Genomic DNA, 21006 nt, shown 5'->3' on the forward strand with positions numbered 1-21006 from the left:
ATTTGTCATTTTTACTGCATTCTCCATGACAAAAGGCTATGGCATTGTAAATACAAAATAATGGCATAACAACAGGGCAAAGAGCAATCAGGAACAAAGAGGAAAAATGTTCTTTAGTTTTCTAAAACTGGAAACTTCTAGCTTTTTTCATGTGCTCTACCCAGCGACACTTAGATGCCTGTCCTTAGCAAATACTTTCAGAGTATCTGGAGTCCACAAGAAAGACAGGGTTTCTTTCATGTCTGCTAAATATAGCTTGCCATCCTCCATGGCTTTGCAATGCCCTCCTGTAGTTTCTCTCTCCAGTTCTTTGTTCTAGTGCCTTTGTATTTCGTTTTACATACATATTAATCCACATGTGTTAAATAATATCAACCCTCGAGGAACAGTTCACTGAAAGCTGCTCTCTTGGTTCAAGTACCGTATTTTTCTAATCCTGGGCCAAAATGTACTCGAGATGCCAATGTCCTCAGGATACTCTGTCAGAATTTCTGTATTTAAAAAAAGAAAATCACCCTTTGTTAAAGTCATGCATGCTAGCTATCTGCCTGTTCTCATTTTACAGCCTTTTACACCTTACCCCAGTATTAGACTTCTCTCTCCTGCCCTTGTTGAGGTCTCTGTCTCCTTTGGGAGCGGTTTCCTGGGATCCAGGCTGGGGTGGTCCTCTGGTAAGGCACAAACCAGCAGCAAGTAACCCGACGGACAGCCGTGCGTGCCCCTTCGCCTTGCCTGCGGGGTGTCTTGGGCTGCCTCCTCTCTGCTGCTGCAATCACCGCTGTAATTGCGGCTCCTGGGTCCGGCCATTGCAGCAGGAGCTGGATGCTGCTCGGTAGGACGGAGACTTAATGCACCCGCGAACTGCAGCCGAGACCTCTCCGAGTGTTGGCAGTGTCAGCGCTGCAAAGCAGCTCGGGGGGGCTTGGTGCCAAAATTCTGCCTTTGCTCTTTCCTGGGAACATCAGTGTCATTTGTACTTAAAAAACCTGAGATTACTAATAATTAGGGCACTGTGAAGCAACGTACTGGAACTCCTGAATGTGTACAGAGCGTATGTTTATCATATAACGTAGCACATACATTTTATTTTCCAAGAACCAAAATTGCTTGAAACAATTCTCTTTACAGTATAAAAATGATTTCCTATGTTGACATAGCTTCACGATAGGTCGTGTGCCATGGGACTCTGAGCTCCGCAACAGGAAGGCGAGCTTTAGCTTCTGCATCTGTGTCCACTGATGTCACTTCACCCAGAGGTTTGACCCCCATCATTGTCTTCCAGATCTGCTATTCAGTTTATGATGAGTCAGTCTCTACGCTCATTTCCCTCAGTTTTTTGCAGGAAAGACCATAGGAATATATTTTGGCTCTTAGCATTAAGTGTCATAGCTTGTCAGATTTCTGTTTACAGTAGAAGCTCCTAAATGAATGTTTGAATTTAACAGAGTCTCTCCAAACACCTCTTGCTCTAGCAAGTAGGTGCCAGGTTGTCTTGACGGGAACTCATCTCACGCAGCTGTGGCTACCTGCTTTGCTTCGCAAGCAGCAAAGCTTACTTTAGTGCACGGTTTTGCTCATTTTGCCCACCAAATTGCTGTGATTCCTCGTCCTGCTGCAGACGGAGCTCAACGCCTTGCATTGCACCCACTGCCCAGCTGCAGTTTACAGGCTGGGGCTCGGTGCTAGTTCAAAATCTGCCCCAGCTCCCTCAGTGTTGCTGGTGGTACGGTGCGATGGTTGAGCGGTCCTGCCGGCAGCGGTGAGGACCTGAGGGGGCTGGGAAGGACCGCCGGAGCCCATCCAGTTGAGGAGAGTGAGGGCATTTCAAGGGAAAGCCGTAAATAGCAAGCCCTAAACTCAACTGAGATCGGGACCGGGGTGGGAGGGTAGGACTCATCCCTCTCCTTTAGAAACCTGTCCTAGGATGGAATGAGTTTCTCTCCCAGGGAGCCTCTCTTGTCCCCTCCGTCCCAGCTCCTCCTGGCATAACCCATGCCCAGGTTGTCCCATCACCTGCAGTGAGGTGGAAGGAATGCCAGCCCGTGTCCTGACAACACAGCACATTGATGGGGGTGGGAAATTCGGCTTCTCTTTCCACCTCTCCCACTCCATGTATCGCTTAACAAACCCCATAACCGCTCTGGAAGCCTTTTAATGTGCTGCTGTAGATGTTACAGGTGCATTACTGACTTTATAGGGAGCCTGCCTGCCCCACATAAAAGGTGGTCTGGATAGCTCCTCCTTTTCTTGAGCTTGCACAGTACAAAAATGTGCTCGGTTTAGACCTCCGCTGGGGCAGGGATGCTGAACGCAGTCCTCCCTTCCCCTGCTTGAGCTGGGCTCACTGGTGCATAGACCTTAAATACGCAGGATGCTCCCCAGCTGCCGAGCTCAAAGCACAGGCAGCTGCCTGGCACCTTCATCTCTCCCCTGTCTGCAGCAGATGCAAAAGTCATTGAACTAAATGCAACCTGAGAAATCTGCTTTTCAGAATGGAGGGGAAGACTTGTTCTTTTTCGGCTATACTGATTTGGTGGGAAAAAAATGACATCTCTGATAAATCTTGTCTTGCCTTGTCTTTAGAAATGGCATGTAAAAACTCTGTATGCTGAGCTATCTTTCTTGCTTTCCTCAGCAAACAGGATGCAAAGGAAATTGTACGCATACATTTATGATTAATCATTAGGAGTCACTTAACAGTAGCGGCATGCTTGCTATTTTTGCTCTTTCCCCCTCTGATCCTGTGGCCTTTGTAAAAATAGAATGATTCCTCTAAAAAATTTGATACTATTAATTTCCAAAGCTCAATACAAGCTACTGGGAAAAGCAGGGGCAATTATATATATTTTTTTTTTTTTGACAGTTACACTTAAAGTGAATTTGATGATTGTTGTCCATAGCTCTCTTTTCTAAGTTCATATAGGTTCAAATGCAATTAAAAATGCAAACAACTTTTGAAGAGGATAGTCTCAAGTTTTTACCAAACAGTACATTTCAGCATTTACAACAAATAATCATCGGCAAGCTTCAGTCGGTGGCTGTCAGTTACTGGGGTAGTTCACTGCTCTGTTCTCTCGTGCAGAAAGCACCGTGGATGTTTTCCACAATAACAGCTTTAAAGTATCTGCCTTCCCTTTGCTCTCTGCTGCTGAAGCTGATGGGTACATCTACGTGAGTAGGTGCAGGCAATCTTCTGCTGGGTCCGTTCAGGCTCCCGCCTGCCTCTGCACACTGACTCCAGACTGGAAGGCATGTGGATGTGCCCCAAAATTTCATGCGCAAAGACTCCCTCGCAGATGAAATAGGAGACATAAGCACATTCTTACGTCCCACTGAGCCTTAGGGGGATAGGCTCTGCACGGCAAAGCTCGTAGGTGAGTGTAAAAAGAAACAAATGAATAAAATCCCCCAAACATCAGCAATGCGGTAGGGCTGAGTGCCTCCCTCTCTTTATGAGATACAGCATTTGGGAGCTGTGCGAGGTCACAGATCTCCTCAGCCCCATGCGTAGCAGCCAGCCAAGGTGTGCAGCTGTTTCCAGCTGCATGTCCCCCCTGAAGACCTCCTGCTCGTCCTAGGAGGGAGAGAAGAAGATGCTGGTTGGGGACTGTCTGGGGAACCAGGGATGCTGTTGAATTTTCAGACGCCTTAGGGTACTGAGGGCAGGGGAAGGCAGAAAGAAAAGATCTGTCTGCACCTGGAAGCATTCTTAAAGTTGATTTCCACTGGTGACGTTTCTTAACGGCATCACAAATGTTAATATATAGCCACTTTCTGTAAGTAGATGTTTCACTTGCTCACAGTGCCAGTGTCAGCAGGTAAAGCAGTAATTAGTCAATACATTGGTAAAAAGAGACTAATTTATTAAACCAGGAAGAGCTTGAAAATAAATGTTAAGCCACAAAAAAATTACGCTGCTTCTTTTGTTGTGGTTAGAAACTGTTGGAATAGTAGAGCGTTGGGACCTAGAAATACTCATTTGAATCAGATGCTTGGGAACTCTTGATTAAAAAATAATTTGGCTCATCTGCTAGCTGCTCTAATTGAAGAGAGGATTTGCCCATGTAAATGTAACACTGAATTATTATTCTTAATTCTAGTAACTTCCAGCCAGCAAAAATATGCTTCATAGTTATATTTTAACATTGCGATACTTAGAATTTGCGTTGAGCCTTAGTGTGAGGTATCCAAATGACTAGAGGCTTTACTTCTCATTTGTGCTGTACTTTTCATTGCTCTAGGGGTTAAAATAACTCATGAGGAACACACCCGTTTTTTTCTTGCCTTCTCTCTCACCCTTTCTCTCCTGCATTGCATAACAACTCCAAGTGATTTTCTTTGACTTGCTCACCCTGACTGTCACGTCCCCTGACTCCAAATGACCGGAGGTAGCTGCTTGTGTAACAGAAACCCCAGCAATTACTGCTGTTCCTCTTACGCTTGCCTCATTGTAATAATCTGTGATTTCAGTAAATTGTTAAAGTGCAGTAATTATAGCAATTAGGATTTTCATTGCTCTTTCTTACAGGATTAGCTGGCTAAAGATAAGTCATAGGTTTCTTTTTTTTGCTTTGCTTTCATGTGTTTTGATAACACCTAATCAGAGGTGTTCTCTACAGAAAATGTACTGTGATTGCTCATTATTCTTCATTATAATTAAGCTCTCCTTTGAACGCAGTCTGTCACACTGAAGTGAATTTACACACAGAAGTATTCTGCAGAGGAGAGAAAAACTAAATTATGTCAATGTCACCACTTAATAAAAATTACCAACTTGCAGGCATTGGGGAGAACAAGCTTAAAGGCTGTAAGTTTGGGTTCCCTTTCTGTTTGTTTTCCTGTGGTCTCTGAGCTGTTGGAGGAAATGCAAAGCTAACAGACACCGTGTCCTCGAGAGGACCGTGAGCCTTTTTTACATGATGCTCTCCAGACATGGGAACAGCTCCAGCTTGCCGAGTGTGTTGCCTCTGACAGTGGCCAAAAGCTGATGCCTGTGGAGGGAGGTAGAAGGAAAGAGCGGGCCTTTTAGGGGATTTCCCTCGGTAGTAATCCCAGCTTGCTGCCAGCTGTGGCTTGGGGACTTCCTGCAGAGTTTGTGACATTTGTTGTTTTTCCCTTCGGTTAACTCCTCTGGTCTCGCCTCGCACCCAGGAATCTCAGGACATTTCCCAAACATGAGTGATGCTCTGAGTTTTCCTGTGTATTATCTGATGCTGTAGTGCACGTGGTTGCATGTTCATTTTTTCTTTGCTTGATTTGTCATAGCAGCTTTTGGCATTGTTCAGTTTGCATCTTTGTAGAAACTTCTGATTTTAGGTAGTTCCTGGTAGCATTTTGAAATAATGGTTTAATATACAGCGCTCTGTGAGCAGTGGTTTTGGATGATACTGCTCAGCTTTGCCAGCAGATTGTGATGTGTCTTTATATATCAAGGAGATGAAGTTCGTGATTTTTTGGAGCCTTTCGTCCAACAAGAGAAATTTGGTTTATGACTTTTGTGACATATTTCCCTGTAGCTTTTCTGCTTTTTCTATCTGGTCTAATGGCCATGATAGAGGTAGAAGAAAATTAATTAAAAGCTATTAGCTATTAGCCTCAAAGGAAATAACATATTGGCAGACACAGCGAGCAATACCTGGCAGCATTTCTCAGCTGTGCCTTTTTCAATGAAAGATTCAAAAGATTCAGGCAGTTCCAGCAAGGAATGGATGGACAAAGGTGAAGCGGATGTGAAATGGCGTTTGTCTTTTCCAGCACATTAAATCCATGCATGCCACGCTCTTCATAGATCATAAAGTTCTTGATGCCGAGTTGAGTCTACCTTTTGAACTCTGTTTCTGTGCAGCTATTGGAAAAATGTTACCCACTCGGGGTCATGACTCAAAACTGCCCTGGCTGGTCCCTTTCTTGTTCCGGTATGGAAAGTTTGCATTGAAAGCTGTTTCTCTTGCTTGATGTTTGGCTTTTCAGTTATTGTTTTGCATGTTTCTCCTTACTGACTCCAGAAACTGAAGCATACACTGTATTTCTGATATATTAAAAAAACTGCTTCTTATATTTTTTAATTTTTTTTTTAAGGGACACGGTAGCAGTGCAGCTTCAGAATAGGATAGCTCCATGAGTTACCAGGTTACAGGTCATGAGTTTTGCCCAAAGTGTACAAGTAATAGCTTAGTTTTAAACTACATTCCTTTCTAAAGCTAATCCTTACATTATACCTACCCACTTCTCCATGGTACATAGCAAAGGGGAAGGAGGTTTGGCAGGGCTGGAACCCTTCTGATTCAAAGCACAAAACCCTGTCGTTTTCTCTTTTCCCTTCACTTCTGTTCTGCCAAGCAAATAACCTGTGCCGCTCCTCCAGATAATCCCAGCAATACGCTGTTGCAAGGGTTAACTTCTATGTCTTCCTTCACAAGTCTTGTAATACATATTATAACCATTCACTCCTACTTTACTCATTCAGGGTTAGTCAGTTGTTGGGGTGGAAACCATTACTTTCAAAAAACCTTGCAATAGTTACCAAAGCCTTCAGTTTGGAGCATGCGTGGAAGTCTTGCTTTGCACTAACTGCTATTGAAAATTCATTTCGGCATACTTGACAGGTCTGCTACTAGTATTGGAGAGCTAATAAATATAAAGTACAAGATTAAGACCTTCAGTTTGTATTACCCAAAATGTTAAGGCTGTCATAATGAAGTATGAAAGCAATGCTATTTTGTATTAGCTTTATTTGTCTATACATTACTCATGCTTGACTCTTAGGAGCATAAATCACTTCTGGTTATTCTCTTTCAGCTGTTGAATATTAGGGCCATTATTTAATTCTGCAGTGTTAACTGCAGATGGCTCAGCTGTCTGCCATCCTCTGCTGGTTTTAAAGCTTGGTGATGCTGCAGTGAATGTGGGAAGAGAAAAATGTGAAACCGAAACCTAGAACGACTAATAATTACTATTTACTATGTGTGTGAGAGAAGAGCAACAGCTGAGGAGATGTTTTCTTTACCACATTCTGTTTCTGCCCAAAACAAATCAATTCAGGCTATGAAAAACTTTGCACTTCCTCATCTAGAATAGAAAAACAAACTTAGTGAAGGTGAAAAATGGTTCGAGAGGTTATGTTGCTGGAGGTGTAGATCAATAGTAATATTTGAGGGGAGACGTGTGTGGGAGTGACGTGCCGGTTAGTAAAGCTGAAGGTCAGTCCTCAGCACGGTGACTCCAGTGGAGACGTCACTGTAATAAGGATGTCACTGGGAGCTGGGAAGCCTGGTGATACAGTTATCTCTGCCCTACAAGGAACTGCGTGAACGTACTGGAAGCCTCTCCTGGTAGCTGGGGTGTTATGTTGAACCATGGTATTAATTATAGTTCCTGGATGAACTGCTCGGGTCACGGTGTTCAGCTTGTGAAAACATCGGTTCCAGCAGGCGCGGGCAGATGGCTAAGGCAGAAGCAAAGGCTGGTGTTTGCCTTTAGACTAAGGATTCGGTGACGGATTTTTGGTGGATTTCAGCGACACATGACATGAACTGAATATTAGTGCTAGGAAACCGTTCCTCTGAAGAGAAATATGGTAGTGCAGCATTTTAGAATCACAGAATCATTTAGGTTGGAAAAGACCCTTAAGATCATTGAGTCCAATCATTAACCTAGCACTGCCAAGTCCACCACTAAACCATGTCCCTAAGCACCACATCTACACGTCTTTTAAATACCTCCAGAGATGGTGACTCCACCACTTCCCTGGGCAGCCTGTGCCAATGCTTGATAACCCTTTTGGTGAAAAAAATTTTCTTAATATCCAACCTAAACCTCCCCTGCTGCAACTTGAGGCTGTTACCGCTTGTCCTGTCCCTTGTTACTTGGGAGAAGAGACTGACCCCCACCTCACTACAAGCCCCTTTCAGGTAGTTGTAGAGAGCAATAAGGTCTCCCCTCAGTCTCCTTTTCTCCAGACTAAACAGCCCCAGTTCCCTCAGCCGCTCCTCGTAAGACTTGTGCTCCAGGCCCTTCACCAGCTCGGTTGCCCTTCTCTGGACACGCTCCAGCACCTCCATGTCTTTCCTGTAGTGCGGGGCCCAAAACTGAACACAGTGTTCGAGGTGCGGCCTCACCAGTGCCCAGTACAGGGGGACCATCACCTCCCTGCTCCTGCTGGCCACATGATTTCTGATACAGGCCAGGATGCTATTTTCCTGAAATATCAGAAAATGCAAAGATCAACCTCATATATTTTTACATACTTGAACTTTAAATCTGTTCCTTAAGCAATAGAGGAGGAGGACACATACACTGAGTTGTAAGTTGCTTGCAATTGCCTGATCACACTCTATTGTGCATCCCTTGACTTTCCAGTTGTTTGATTTCCACCAGTATAAATATTATTCTGCCCAAACACTTTCAAATTTTAGAACTGAACGACCTCGGTGTTGCGAAGTTCACTGTGTGTGCGTCTAAACAGAAGGACCCTTTTGAGCTTGGTGGGCCTGATGTTGTCTCATCAGTCTTGAAAAGATGGTTCTTTTCAGAGAGAGTCTCAGAGACATTTGTTGTGTAGCCTCTAGCATTGAGTAGCTGACTTTTTTTATTATTCTTAAATTGAAAATGGGGATATAAATGTTGTTACATGAAATGCATTAGTGCAAATGCATCTTTAAAATGTTTGGGTTGGAAGAGTTTGGATACAGTATATTTACCATAGTGAAGTATACATGCAGTGAACTACACAGGGTGCAGATTTTAAGAATAACCGAGAGTATGCTGCATCTCATGCAACACAAATTTATTAGAGCTCTCATGAGCTTCTCATATGTGATACTGCATCTTTTTGATGTTCTGTTTTTCCTGTCTGCATAGGATTCAAAAAATAGTAGTGGGGAAGGAAGAGATGCCTGTTTCAAAGAGTATCAAATATCTGTACACAGAAGAAGTAATTTCTGGTTTTACAGGAAGCATGGCTTCATTTGGTAATGTTTGTAACCAGCAGGAAGAAAATACAACATTTTTTTGAAATACTACTTACAACAGGAAAATGCTATAGTTAAATATTGCTCTCCCTTTCTACGACTTCTGTCAGAGACTGATTTTTCACTGTGCTTGTATGGCTGATAAAACATTGTGTGGGAAGGTGCTGCTTACCTGTTTATTCCAGTTATATTCATTTCCTTATGGAGAGATGGAATGTGAACCTTCTCTGTTTGCAGAGACCAAAGCATTTTTTGGACATGTTTATACTAGAATAAATTTATGTTGAAGTATATGAAACAGCTAGAGTTGCCTTCTTGTTTGCCCTGTTTAAACTCCCACCACATAAGCTTAATCATGCTTTTTGTGGCAAAGACTAAATGATGAAACTTTTAGGAGTGCTCAGAATTCACCTGGTTTTTATTGCAGTGGTTTCAAGATGGTTTTCCATCCTTTTTAATAGAAACAGGAGTTAGAGCAGTGCTAGGCACATGTGAAAACCCTAACTGTAATGTGCATTTTTATTATAGAAAAGATTTATACCTTCTTTCAAATTGCCTTAGGAGACCGGCTTAACACAGAAAGTATTTTATTGCTTAAGAGGTAAACAATTGCAGCAACCAGAACCCAAGAGTGTTTTTAATTTCAATTAAAAAAGACGCCAAAGGTCAATTAGTGCTTTGAAAGGTTGGTGCAGAAATCAGCGCAGGGCACTGCAAGTCCACGCATATTTTGCAGCAAAACTTCTGTTCTAGTTGTTCCGTATTTTGCATGTGAGGGCCACTGCATGGCATCTGTGTTAAATATCATCAAAACGGAATGACCCTTAACCTATGCGGGAAGGGGAGGGATGCGCTATGATTACTCTTACCCCCACCCTGCATAACCCAATGGGGCACGTGGCCTCCCGACAGCGCCGGCGACGCAGTGATATTTCACGGTGGCACGAGTAAGTTGCCAAGCAGCAGCTGCTTTTGCCAAGCACCTTGTTTGGAGCCGTGACTGCTCGGCACGTCTATTTGTGGCGTGGGGCGAAATGCTCAGCGGGGCTGGCCAGCCACCAAGCCTTCTCTGTAAAAGTCCCCATCTACCTCTGGCAGCCACCAGCTCCGGCAGCCGGATTTTAAAGCTCTCCAGAGAAGGCAGCGTGCGAGCAGGGCTGCAGTCGTCGGTCGGCGATGATGATAAAGCAGCGTGGCTATTTTTGCTGTGGTTTTCCGAAGCCCTTCTCCGTAGCCACAGTGGGACGCTTCCCCTCCCCTCTTCTGCCGTTTCCTTTAGCACCTTCCTCACCATCAGCTCTGACTTCTGATAAGATCCTCAGTGTACCAGGAGGAGCCTGTCTGTCTCCTTCCTCCCTAGGTACCTTTTCCAGTTAAATACTTAACTTCTCCCTTTTCTCTTCTCCTTATCGCTGCTTACTTAACAGCAGGCTGGTACGTTTTGTCCCAGATGCCAGGGAATGCCCTTGGGAAGCTGCTGCTGCTGCTGCATATCAACAACCCCCTCCACGCTTCTCGCTCCCCATGGATGGCTTCACCTCAGAGTAACCTAGAATTTCCTAATGAAAATGCCGTGTATTTTTAACAGGGTATTTCAGATATTGGCAGCATGCCTCCAGCAAAATGACAGAAGAGAGAAAGATGGCCAGCTGCTCTGGATTTGTGGATTACCAAACCTTCACAGTAGAAACTATGTTTTCCTGCAGTAGCAGAAAGGCCCTTTTTAAACTCCTGGCAGGCTCCCTTCTTGCTTAATGGAAAACAAATTGGGAGTATTTCCACCACCAGCAATGGCAATAGGCCTTGAGAACCAGGCAGCTTCTACTTACTGCGCATACAGAGTCCTGTTACCTTGTAGGACTGCTTCTTGAAAAAAGCTAGGAAGATTAAAACAGGCTTTTTGGATGGATATCTTATTGCACTGACTTTCTGTACTCCTTGCTTTGCTACAGCCATGCAGAAGACTGTACAGTAGCAGGCTGAAGAAGCAAGCAAATGTTTTCCTGTTGACCACAGAAGACACAAGGCAGCAGAAGTGGCTTCCAGCCACCTTGGTAGCCTGTGGATTTTGGGTTACTGCAAGGACCGAGGTAGTCCACCGGGAAAAGGAAACTCTTCAGGGCTCTCCGATTTGCAGCAGCAGCCTCCCAGGAGAATTGCCTGCCCTCTGGCACAAAAGACAAGAAAAAAAATGAGGAGATGGTCAGTGATAAGGGGAAGAGACAGACTGACTTGCTGTTTCTTATCTTAGTGGGTTGGTGCACCTGCACTAATCCTGGATGAATCAGCATGATTAGTCCATTGCAATCAGTCTCCCTGGAGATTTTTCATACCCACAGAAGCTCAGCATTGACCTGTGCAGGACATGTTGGGAAGCAGGATGGAGAAGAAGAGCCAGCAGCACTACGCCTGCATCTCCGTTGGCAGACGGCGCTCGTTTTCATCATCGGTGCTCCAGCAGACACAGAAACCTTTTCTTCCAGCTCCATTTCCTGCAAATGGTGCTCTGGCAAGATCATCATGGCTTAGGGCTACAACCTGAGCATTGCTTGATCTGGAGCTTGCTCCATGACAGATAAAAATAGGGCTTGAGCTCCAGCCAAGCCGTGTCAGTGGTGAGGGTGCAGCCTCCTTAGCCTGTTAGAGCTTGTGAGTCCCGGTACCTCTGGTGCAAGATGGATAATCACACCTACGGACGGGTAAATAAGCAGGGTCATGCTGCCTGGGTCCCACCTACCATGATGTCCTGTGGCACAGGAGAATGGCTTGCCCAGGGGTTGATTCCTACCGAGGGGAGGTGAAGGAAAGACGCCTGACCAAACCCATCCCACAAATTTGGCAGCAGCAGAAGCCTAGTGCTGGGTTGGCCAGGCTGCTGGAAGACGGCTGTGTGCGAGCCCGGGCCTGCGTGGAGAGCGGTGTGTGTGCTGCTGTACGCTTACGAGTGAACTATCCCAACTAGCGGTGAGAGATACGGCCCCAAACCGCCATAAACCAGACCCTCTGCAGTAGGTCCGGGGAAGGTGAAGGTGTATTAGGAAGCAGTAGCCTTGACTGGACCTTCTGCCATATGCTTTGTCATCTTCTAGTCCTAATTTCTCTACTTATTGCCTCTGTTCATCTCCTTCCTGCCCTCCTCTGCTTTCTCGTGCCCCCTTGCAGACCAGCAGATTCTTCAAATACCAAGGTGCTGTGTGTCACGAGCACAAAGTGCATGTGGTTCGGCAGTTCAGTGGATTGCTAACGAGGCTGAGTCAGTTCAACGCGAGAGAGAGTTTCTCGGGACAGCTTCCCAAAAGCCTGCTTTGTCTGCAGTTGCTGGAAGCTGAGTATCCCTCGTCTGCCGCAAGCGCTGTGCTTCGAGCAGGGAGAGCTTGCAGGAGGGTAATTATTAGCTGCTGATCTGCAGCTAATTGACCCAGCCTTCCCTAGTAAGTGGTGCACAACAGTTTTTTTTAAATAGAATACAACCATGAAATGCTTGCAACATTAGGAGGGCATTCTGTGGTGAAGGAGTGATTAATTTTTCATTCTTTCTTCCCGGTCTTGCTCTCTCAGTTCCCTAATATCCACACTAAATTACTTCAGTAAGTGTTCTTACGTTAGATAATTGTTCTAAATGCAGCACATCACTGGAAATCAAGCTTCTTTTTTCCTTCTTCATATATTCCCCGTTATAGCATACCTGGCAGTTTGGTTAATGGCCTGTGAAGCACAATAGAAACCAAACTATCCATCTGTACCTACCCCTTCTCTGAAGTACTGACAAGAAGAAAGATGCCTGTAGATAAATTCAGCACACATGGCTTCTAAGACACAAGTTGAACCTTAAAGGCCATTTTTACAATGTAATTAATATACCGTAGCATTAAAGCAATGTTTACCTAACGACAGAAGTCTTCTCTTCGTGCTTTCCACTGCTGGTTTGCGCACGATAAAATATTGTTGGAATCTGCCTCCACCCCGCCTCAGCAGAAAGTAGCTGCGGAGAAGTTTGGTGGTGAATATTTGCAAACATATTTGCTCACGTAGGTTACTCACACCACCGCTCTCCTGGGCGGCTTCTATCAGCAGCCGGCCGGCAGCGAAGCCGCTTTCCAGCATCCGAGTTTGCATGAGGGCCTGGCAGGGGAATGCGCTCCTCCGCTCGCAGCCAGCGTCAGTAAATCACAGCGTGACGGGCTCACCGCCCCGCTGCTGAACTTTTAACTTGAAGCTCTAGCAGGGTGCTGAGTCGCTCCGGCTACATGACACAGAGCTGTGAAAGTAAATCGCTTTGCTGGGAGCAAGGGGAAGTCCAGCATATTGTTTTGCAGACTTTGCCTACAGTTTCTCTGCGGTATAAGCGTAGAATATATACACCCGGGAAAGCAATTAGAGAGCGATGGACTTCCAGCGTAGAGCTCACCCTTACCCCATCCCGGAGGATGAAGAGGTCGCACACAATGTCGCTCCTGATGCTCACAACTCTGCAGGAAACGAAGGCGAGAAACCGGTGTCAAAATTGCAACGTAGGCACAGTGACATAAAACTCTACAAAGAGTTTTGTGACTTTTATGCAAGATTGTAAGTTCATTCTCTTCAGCTTTGGGGTGTAACTACAGTGACATTATTACTGTATTGCACATATATATTTTATTATCTGAGCTCCGGGCAGGCCGTGCAAGCCCTTCTCTAATGTAACCTTTGCCACTGTTCTGCTTGATACATTGCCAGTTGTAATCGTCAACTAAAATTTGAGCTGTTGCTTTAAACTTCATCATTAATTGCATCAGAAATTTTTATCGGCAGTTGAAACGGGGTTGGAATTTGTCAAGTAGTCTTTCTGACTTTAGGTTGTTTGCATATTGTTTTGGGCAAACAGATAAACTGCTTCCCTAATGCAGAACGATTACATACATCGCTGTTGTTACATATATGATGTGTTTCAAAGTGAAGTACTTTTGCATACTGAGGAGGAAAGCTTTATGTTTTCATTTGGTTTTGAAATTTGTTTCTTGTTTTTGCTTGGATTGTACTTTATGTCTGGCAGCACTTAAGATCCTTAGTGCTCGAGAACTGTTGAGGTGATGATGAAAGATACCAGTTTCTGTTGTGATTATTCTTCATTTAGATTGATAAGGAGAACGGGTGAAATGACTGAGGTTTTCCCCGACAGAAAGCATACACAATCCATGGAGACTGCTGGCGAGCTTTATACTTAATCACGGTTTATACGTATAATCACTGTAGTTTGTCTGTAGGCTTGTCTGTTATGTATGGGATAGACCATCCTCCATCTGATCTCCTTGTGAAATTTGCCCACTTGTTTCACTGAGACGGCAGTGAATATTTGGATAGCAGTTACTGTTTTCCGCAAAGATCTCTAGAGGGAGGGGGGAAAAAAACCAACCCAGCTAATAATGACTGGTCAGATGTGACCTTGCGTAGGGCTTTTCTGTGAGACAGCATAAGAAATAGATATAAAGCACATTCGTTTTTGAACCATGTGCCAGGTGTTTGCTTGCTCCCTTGGGTGCTGTGCAAGGAATGAATTTAATTCCTATTGAACCCGGTGGGAGCCAAGAAATCTTAGTCCCTTGCGGGGGGAAAGGCTTGGCATCTTACAGAGGACTGAGGGCTCTGCACTTACAGGCGCAGCATGATAGCTGTATCAAAATGTGTGCGTGTGTGCACATGTGTTTGAAATAATGTCAGTTGTTTAATCATCTTCCAGGTAGATGTTTGAGTCAGTGGTTTTGTCAGCTCTGGTCAGATTGTAATGAAACCAGACCACTGCCCTGTATCTGCTCTCAAATGGTAATAGGGCAGAGAGGTGATCCTGAAAGGCATAGCTTTGAGAGTCTAGATACGAGTAAGAAAATGTTTGCAAAGGAAAAATCAAGTGAGCCTTTTTCTGGCCTTAATTAACTGAAACACAGCTGTACTGTCTTCTGCATATGGGGACACAATCCTAATGAAGTAGCTAATTCCTCTGATATTTTGCAGCTAATCACGCTGTCATTTTATGGTCACGTGCCTTTGAGAAGCAACCAGGGCCGCTATTTGAGTAATTTTTTGCATCCCCGGCATGGGTTTGCCAGCTTGTGCTGGCCTGCGTGTGGGTTGCAGTGGGGCAGCCAGAGCATTTCCACTCTACCCCTTGGCCCTGGACCAACACCAGCACGCCGTGAGCTGAGCTCCCCGACATGAACCCTAACAAACCAACAAAAAATCCCATGACTTCAAACTAAATTTGTAAAATTACTTCAATCTATGCAAAGCTTATATAAGGAATAATTGTTTACTCGCTCTGGTTTTCAGTAATATCTGCCAGACTAGATACCACACACTCTTTCACATTGCTTATTTAGAGCTTTTCAACCAATGCTGCTATATATATTTTAGAATTAGGAATTGTTTTCCTGCATGATGCCAGTCCTCGATTATTGTTAATATTTGCCCTTGTTTTCTCTAATTCTAATGTATTTTGTCATTTTTATAGTACTTCTTTGAATTGCCTGCCTTTTCTTACCATAAAAAGCCTGTAAATGTATCTGTAGTAATGATGTTTCTGTTTGGTTATTTGAATTAGTAGTTATTACAGTGCGTTGTGGGGGTTTTGTTTCTACAGAGTTTGGGAGCAGGGGGGAAATGGCAGTTTTATTTCTGAGGGGGTGCCACAAGTCATTAAGTCCATTGAAAAATTTGTGTTGAGCAGCCTAGCGTTAGGCTGATGCAGTTGGCTTTGGGGGAAAAAAAAGAGACCCACAACCAGTGGTGTTGCCTATTTGGGCTAATTTTCTTTCTGTTTCTTTTTTGTTTGTTTTTTTTTTTTTTTAATGACAGCAACATGGCGAACGCACTTGCAAATGCCATCTGTGAGCGCTGCAGGGGCGGTTTTGCTCCTGCTGAGAAAATTGTCAACAGCAACGGTGAGCTGTACCACGAGCAGTGCTTCGTCTGCGCCCAGTGCTTTCAGCAGTTTCCCGAAGGGCTCTTCTACGAGGTAAGCAGGGCAGGGTGCTCCTCTCGCCCCCAGCTTTTGCCTTCATTCCCATACCAGAAGTAGCTACAGGCAGATCGATAGCTTAAAAAGTCCCGTGGCAAGAACTGGGCTCTGAAAGGATATGCCCAGTAGAGGGAGAAAAAAGCAGAAACATTTCTGTGCTAATTTGGAGGACATCAGTGTATATAACTTTATTTAAATGTGTAGCCTAATGTTATCAGAGCTGAGAAAAAAACTGCTGGACATTTCTTTCTTGGTGCAGATTTTTTTCCCCTGAAATCTGTGAATCTGATATATCATACCAGAAATAGAGAGAAAGCATAATTCTTAGAAGCAGACAGTCATATAGAGGGAAACCCCAGCATCCTGTGGTCCATAGGAGGTTTATCGCTGAGTTGAGTGAGGCCAGCGCGGCATGTGAAAAGTTCCTCGTGGTGATGACCTGTAAGTCAGCATGCTGAGATCAGGGCGTGCAGAGAGCCCAGACCAGACAGGGCCTACGTAGGTAGGGTCAACTCTAGGTTTAACAAACTGGAGCATTCAGAGTTAGCAGTTCTTACATGCTTTCAAGGGTTAAAACCTGCTCTCAGTCATATTTCTCAGACCCGGGTAGATTGCCCTCACCTCAGGTGGGTATTTTGATATCTGTGTCATTTTATTTTGTCTTCCGCTATCGTGGGGTTTCAGGCTGTGGCTCAGCTATCTCGAGCATAAAGTGGTTTTAGTGAAAGCTTTAGACTACTTCATAAAATATGAAGTGATCGGTGTAAGGAAGGGTAGATGATGAGAGACAGGGAATTACTGTCTGAGAGATAAGGTCCTGCTGAAGTAGCTTGTAGTCCAACTTACAGTAGCGGTTACAGGATTTATGTCATCCTGTGATCTGAAAAGGAAGGTGAGCAGCGTGTTAAAAGCACGATGCTGTGCTCTCACGTACAGTGTGCCATCCTTGTGGCAAGAGCAAAACAGTTTATCTTCCACAATAGTATTTCTAATTTTACAGAGCCACGTTACGTGGTGATGAGGAGAAGCTGAGGAAGGCATGTAGATTGGAAAAGAGACTGGCAAAGGGGATTCCTGGCGTTTGCTTTCTCTCCCCTTGTTTGAGGATCAAAAGACTTTTCAGTGCTGTAGGGATAGTGTGGCACAAATTGCGGTAAATGCACCACTTGTGTTCCATAAGACATCAAAAGGTGAGCTGCAAGGCAGTAGCAATTAAATAAAAACAAAACAAAACACCCCCTAGATACTTACACGTTGCATTACAATTGTTAATATATACTGAGCTGCTGCCTGCCTGCAGGCATGGTAAGGAGTCCATCCTGACATGTTAAGACCTGAGGCAAATGTAAAGTGATATAAATGTTTTAAAACTAAAATATTTGTAATTGTGTTAATGAAATTGTCTTAAAACAATAAAATGTATTTTCTCTAAATAATGAGTACTTTATTAATCCTTTTTCTGACTCAAAAAACAGTGAGACATTCCAGGGACCTCCTTTAGAAAGTTGAATGGTACTTTCTTAAAAATAAAAGTTTGAGAAATCCTGCTGTAGGCAGCCTGTATCTGCTACGGGGATGGACAAGGACCACAGTGGAAAGAAAGTCTTACTTTTGCACCTGGTCCAGGAATATTGCAACCTCTCTGTTGCTCACGGGTGGCCATACCTGAATCTCCTTGGCAGGGGCAAGTATCCTGGTGGTGTTTAGATATATTCGATGTAAGCATTTTGCTTCCTACTGCTACCTTGTTAACATTCGTATTCATTATGGCTGGTCTTTGAGCACTCTCTTACTGCAAAGTGAGGCTCCCTGTTAAAGACAGTAAGTCAGAAGTGAGTGTCGATAGATTTTCCTGGGAATGAAAATAGCCCCGTGTACTAAATACGTTTTGGTTAACGTTGCTAGGGTTTTTTTCAGGCTGGGTAGAGACTTTGTTCTTGAGAAATGTTACATAGGAAGTGGAAAGTTTCAGTTAAGAATAGACCCTTTTTGCCACAGCTATTAAAGAGATAAAATAATTGTGATGAGGATTAAATGAATACGTAAAGACTTGCGTGTGGCTTGAACTTCACATCACCCTTCTGCCTCTAGCCCTTCTCGTGTCCTCCACAAGATCTTGCAGTTTCTCTGTGCACCAGCAAGTTTGCTGCCGTTGAAGAGAGGGACTTTTGGGTCTGTTTAAGCCCTCTGACAGCCTTCAGATGATGGCTCACAGATCTTACCCAGCCTTCCTGTACTGGCCTGGGCATCTTCTAGAGAGTAGAGAGGCCAGTGGATATCTGTGCTGTCCCAGTCCTCGTGCCTTTGGGGCTGTTTCAGCTGGGAAATCTTCGGCAGGGCCTTCTCCTCTGTCTCTGCACCCTTTAGGGTGTCCATGCAGGTCCCATGCTGCCAGAAGGACTCTCACTTAGCACTGAAGTGGCCACTGAGATGATTGCAGTGGAAACCCCACCATGTTTCCCGGTGGTGCTGCTCAGGAGAAGGGTGGACAAGGGTACAGCTTGCTCTTCTTTCATTCGGTCCCTCAGTATTAGAGGTGAGAACGTACTGGGTGACAGTGTTTGGGGGAGAGAGCCCTAACGAGGCAGGTGGAGGGTGAGCTTAGGTTGGCCAACACTCAGGATTTGGCTGACAGTGCCCTGAGGACTCTCTATCGCTGTCGAGAAAAAGTGACTGGAGAAGATAGGCAGAAAGGGTGTCTTCCTGTGACTGGCTTAATGCACTCTTTGAGAAGATGGATGTGTTTGGAGGTGTCACCAGGTAACGTGTTTTTCTGAGCAGGTTCCCCGTGGGTAAACACAGGTGTGAGTTTGTGTTTATTCTGTGCCTGGTTTAGCTAAGCTAGTGTTTCCTGGGAATTATTTCCAGCTCTTAGCAATCGGGAAGTCAAATATTCTTCCCCTGCCTATCGCAAGCCTTGCAGCGTTCCCCCAGTTAGTCATTAAACCGCTTATCACATCAGCTGTCAAACACTGCTGTCATAAGCTTTCACGCTGCTTTCCATGGGTGGGAGCTGAACTGGTCAGGCCGATGCCGGTCTCCTGCGCCATGGCACGTGTCCCCGGGCTCCTTGCAGGGACCCCGATCGGCACAGCTCGCCGTGGGCTGGCACCGGAGCCAAGCTGCTTGCAGGCATGAGCGGTGCCCATCCGCAGCTTGGAGTTTGCACAGCGTAGCAGGAATTTTGCTGATGTCCTCCCGAGCCTATGTTAGAAATGACGATATGGATTCGTAACCAGCCAGTGTTGGCCTTGTTGCATAAGGGTGTAGGTGAGAGCTGTGTGCCTAATGTTGCAGGGGAACTGTGGGTTTAGGACCTGCTAGGGTATATTTGTGTTTCGGTGTGCTCAGCATCATCAGTTTAGCATGTTTTCTTACGCACTCAGCCTAAACAGAACTTAGCATAAGCACATGCCAGCAGAGTTTCCAAATGGGGAGATCGAAGGGCTTAGAGAGCTGCATCCCACCACAGAAGAAATACAGCAAAATCCTTATGGACTACTCACAACAGCTATAATTGGGGAATCTGTATCAATATTATTAATTTTTTTTTAATAAAATAAAATGGAATGGCACGTGACTTTTGTCTCCTAAATGAGAGGGAGTTCCTTTCAGTTGGGGGTTTTTCTAATATGTTTGTGATAACCTATAAGAAGATTAAAGGAAGGTGCAGCTGCAATGCACTTGTCAGATTTGTTTCTATTCCAGTTGCGCCTCGAGTGTTTTCTTAAAACAGGCTTTGCCAGAAACTACCTTAGAGAAAGGGTCTTTAAAGACTCGGGTTTTGTGCATGTCTTTCCACTTAGTTAGCTAAAAACATGGAGATCAGCTGGAGATTATGTCACGGTGAATTGTTCTAAGCAGAGCCATTTAACTCGTGGACCTCCAGCATACAACAGTCAAATGACCTTGCTTTTAAAATATGTGCTGTGGGATTTGTTATAGAAGTTCAAGGCTTTCTCTGATGGATGAACTGCTGGGTCATCCAGAAAAGGCAGCACAAATGAGCCGAGAAGATTGAAAATATAAACAAGACTGAATGGTAACCAACCTGCCTGACGCAAACCAGAGGGGAAAAAAACCTGTTTGGTCTGCCCGGATCAACATGCAGTGGCTCTGAAGTCCAAGCAAACCTAAGCATCTCCCACTGGACCACCTGTTTACACAAAACAGGAAGCTTTGGGATTTTTTTCATTTTAAAAAGGATTTTATCCAGCAGGAAGCAAGCATAATTCACAATGAACCAATAATTTCCATTACTCTTTGAGAAAGTAATAGCTCTCTGTCTCTCAATTTTTATCTGGTATTTGATCCTTGGAATTTCATAGTATGAAATAGGTAATCTTGAAGCACTTTGCTGTATTTTCTGTCTGTGCACCAAAACTTAATTTGTGGGTAGTATTTTATGCTATTTGCTTTGTTTTGTCTTAGACCCACTAAAAAGAAAGGAGTGGGGTTTCCTGCTATCCCCCTTTTTTCCACTGTTTTAAACCAAGACATTCAAATCCAAACACTTTATAGCATACCTCATATTGTCTATCTGGTTTTGACATGCTACTTGGCATTTGTGTCTATTAATGATGTGCCTGAAGGTATCTAAACATTTCCCTTCATTTCAGGACATACTCGCCTACATGTTTTTACATATTCTTTGGCTAAGTTGCTAATGCAGTGCTGTATAACTTTTTTTTTCCATATGTTTTTTTTCTATGCAAGCTTGAACTGCAGCTGAACTTCTCCAAGCTGTGAGAAAATTCAGATCCAAATCCAAATCCCTTAAGATTGGTTCCCTATTTCATCTGTCAATGTAGTGAACTTTGTTCCTTAAAATTTGGACTTGATGATCTTAAGGGTCTTTTCCAACTTAAATCATTCTATGATGCTATGAAATAAGCATCATGAAGGAAAAGCCTTATTTCTCTTCATGTTTTGGCTGTACGGCTCCATAACTTGCAAAGATTTCTGCCCCTGGGTGTTTTCCCTCCCCCTGTACTTACTTCCTCCGGTATGCTGGGTCGTTCTTGTAGGAAATGTAGAGTGGGGAAG

General features: G+C 44.3%; 1 protein-coding gene across 8 annotated transcripts in view; it reads left to right on the forward strand.

The window, feature by feature from the left end:
* LIMS1 (LIM zinc finger domain containing 1) overlaps positions 1 to 21006 on the forward strand; it is a 73991-nt gene that overhangs the window by 41280 nt on the left and 11705 nt on the right. For 6 of the 8 annotated variants that reach the window (XM_069770168.1, XM_069770169.1, XM_069770171.1 and 3 more), the window contains one exon: positions 15798 to 15957. In XM_069770168.1, coding sequence (XP_069626269.1) covers positions 15798 to 15957 — 160 coding nt within the window. Of the gene's footprint in view, positions 1 to 13170; positions 13536 to 15797; positions 15958 to 21006 lie in introns of those variants that run through there. The other 2 variants (XM_009919059.2, XM_009919067.2) reach the window with 2 other exon arrangements.

The sequence above is a fragment of the Haliaeetus albicilla genome, chromosome 25 (assembly GCF_947461875.1).
Source record: "Haliaeetus albicilla chromosome 25, bHalAlb1.1, whole genome shotgun sequence".
NCBI classification, from domain to species: domain Eukaryota; kingdom Metazoa; phylum Chordata; class Aves; order Accipitriformes; family Accipitridae; genus Haliaeetus; species Haliaeetus albicilla.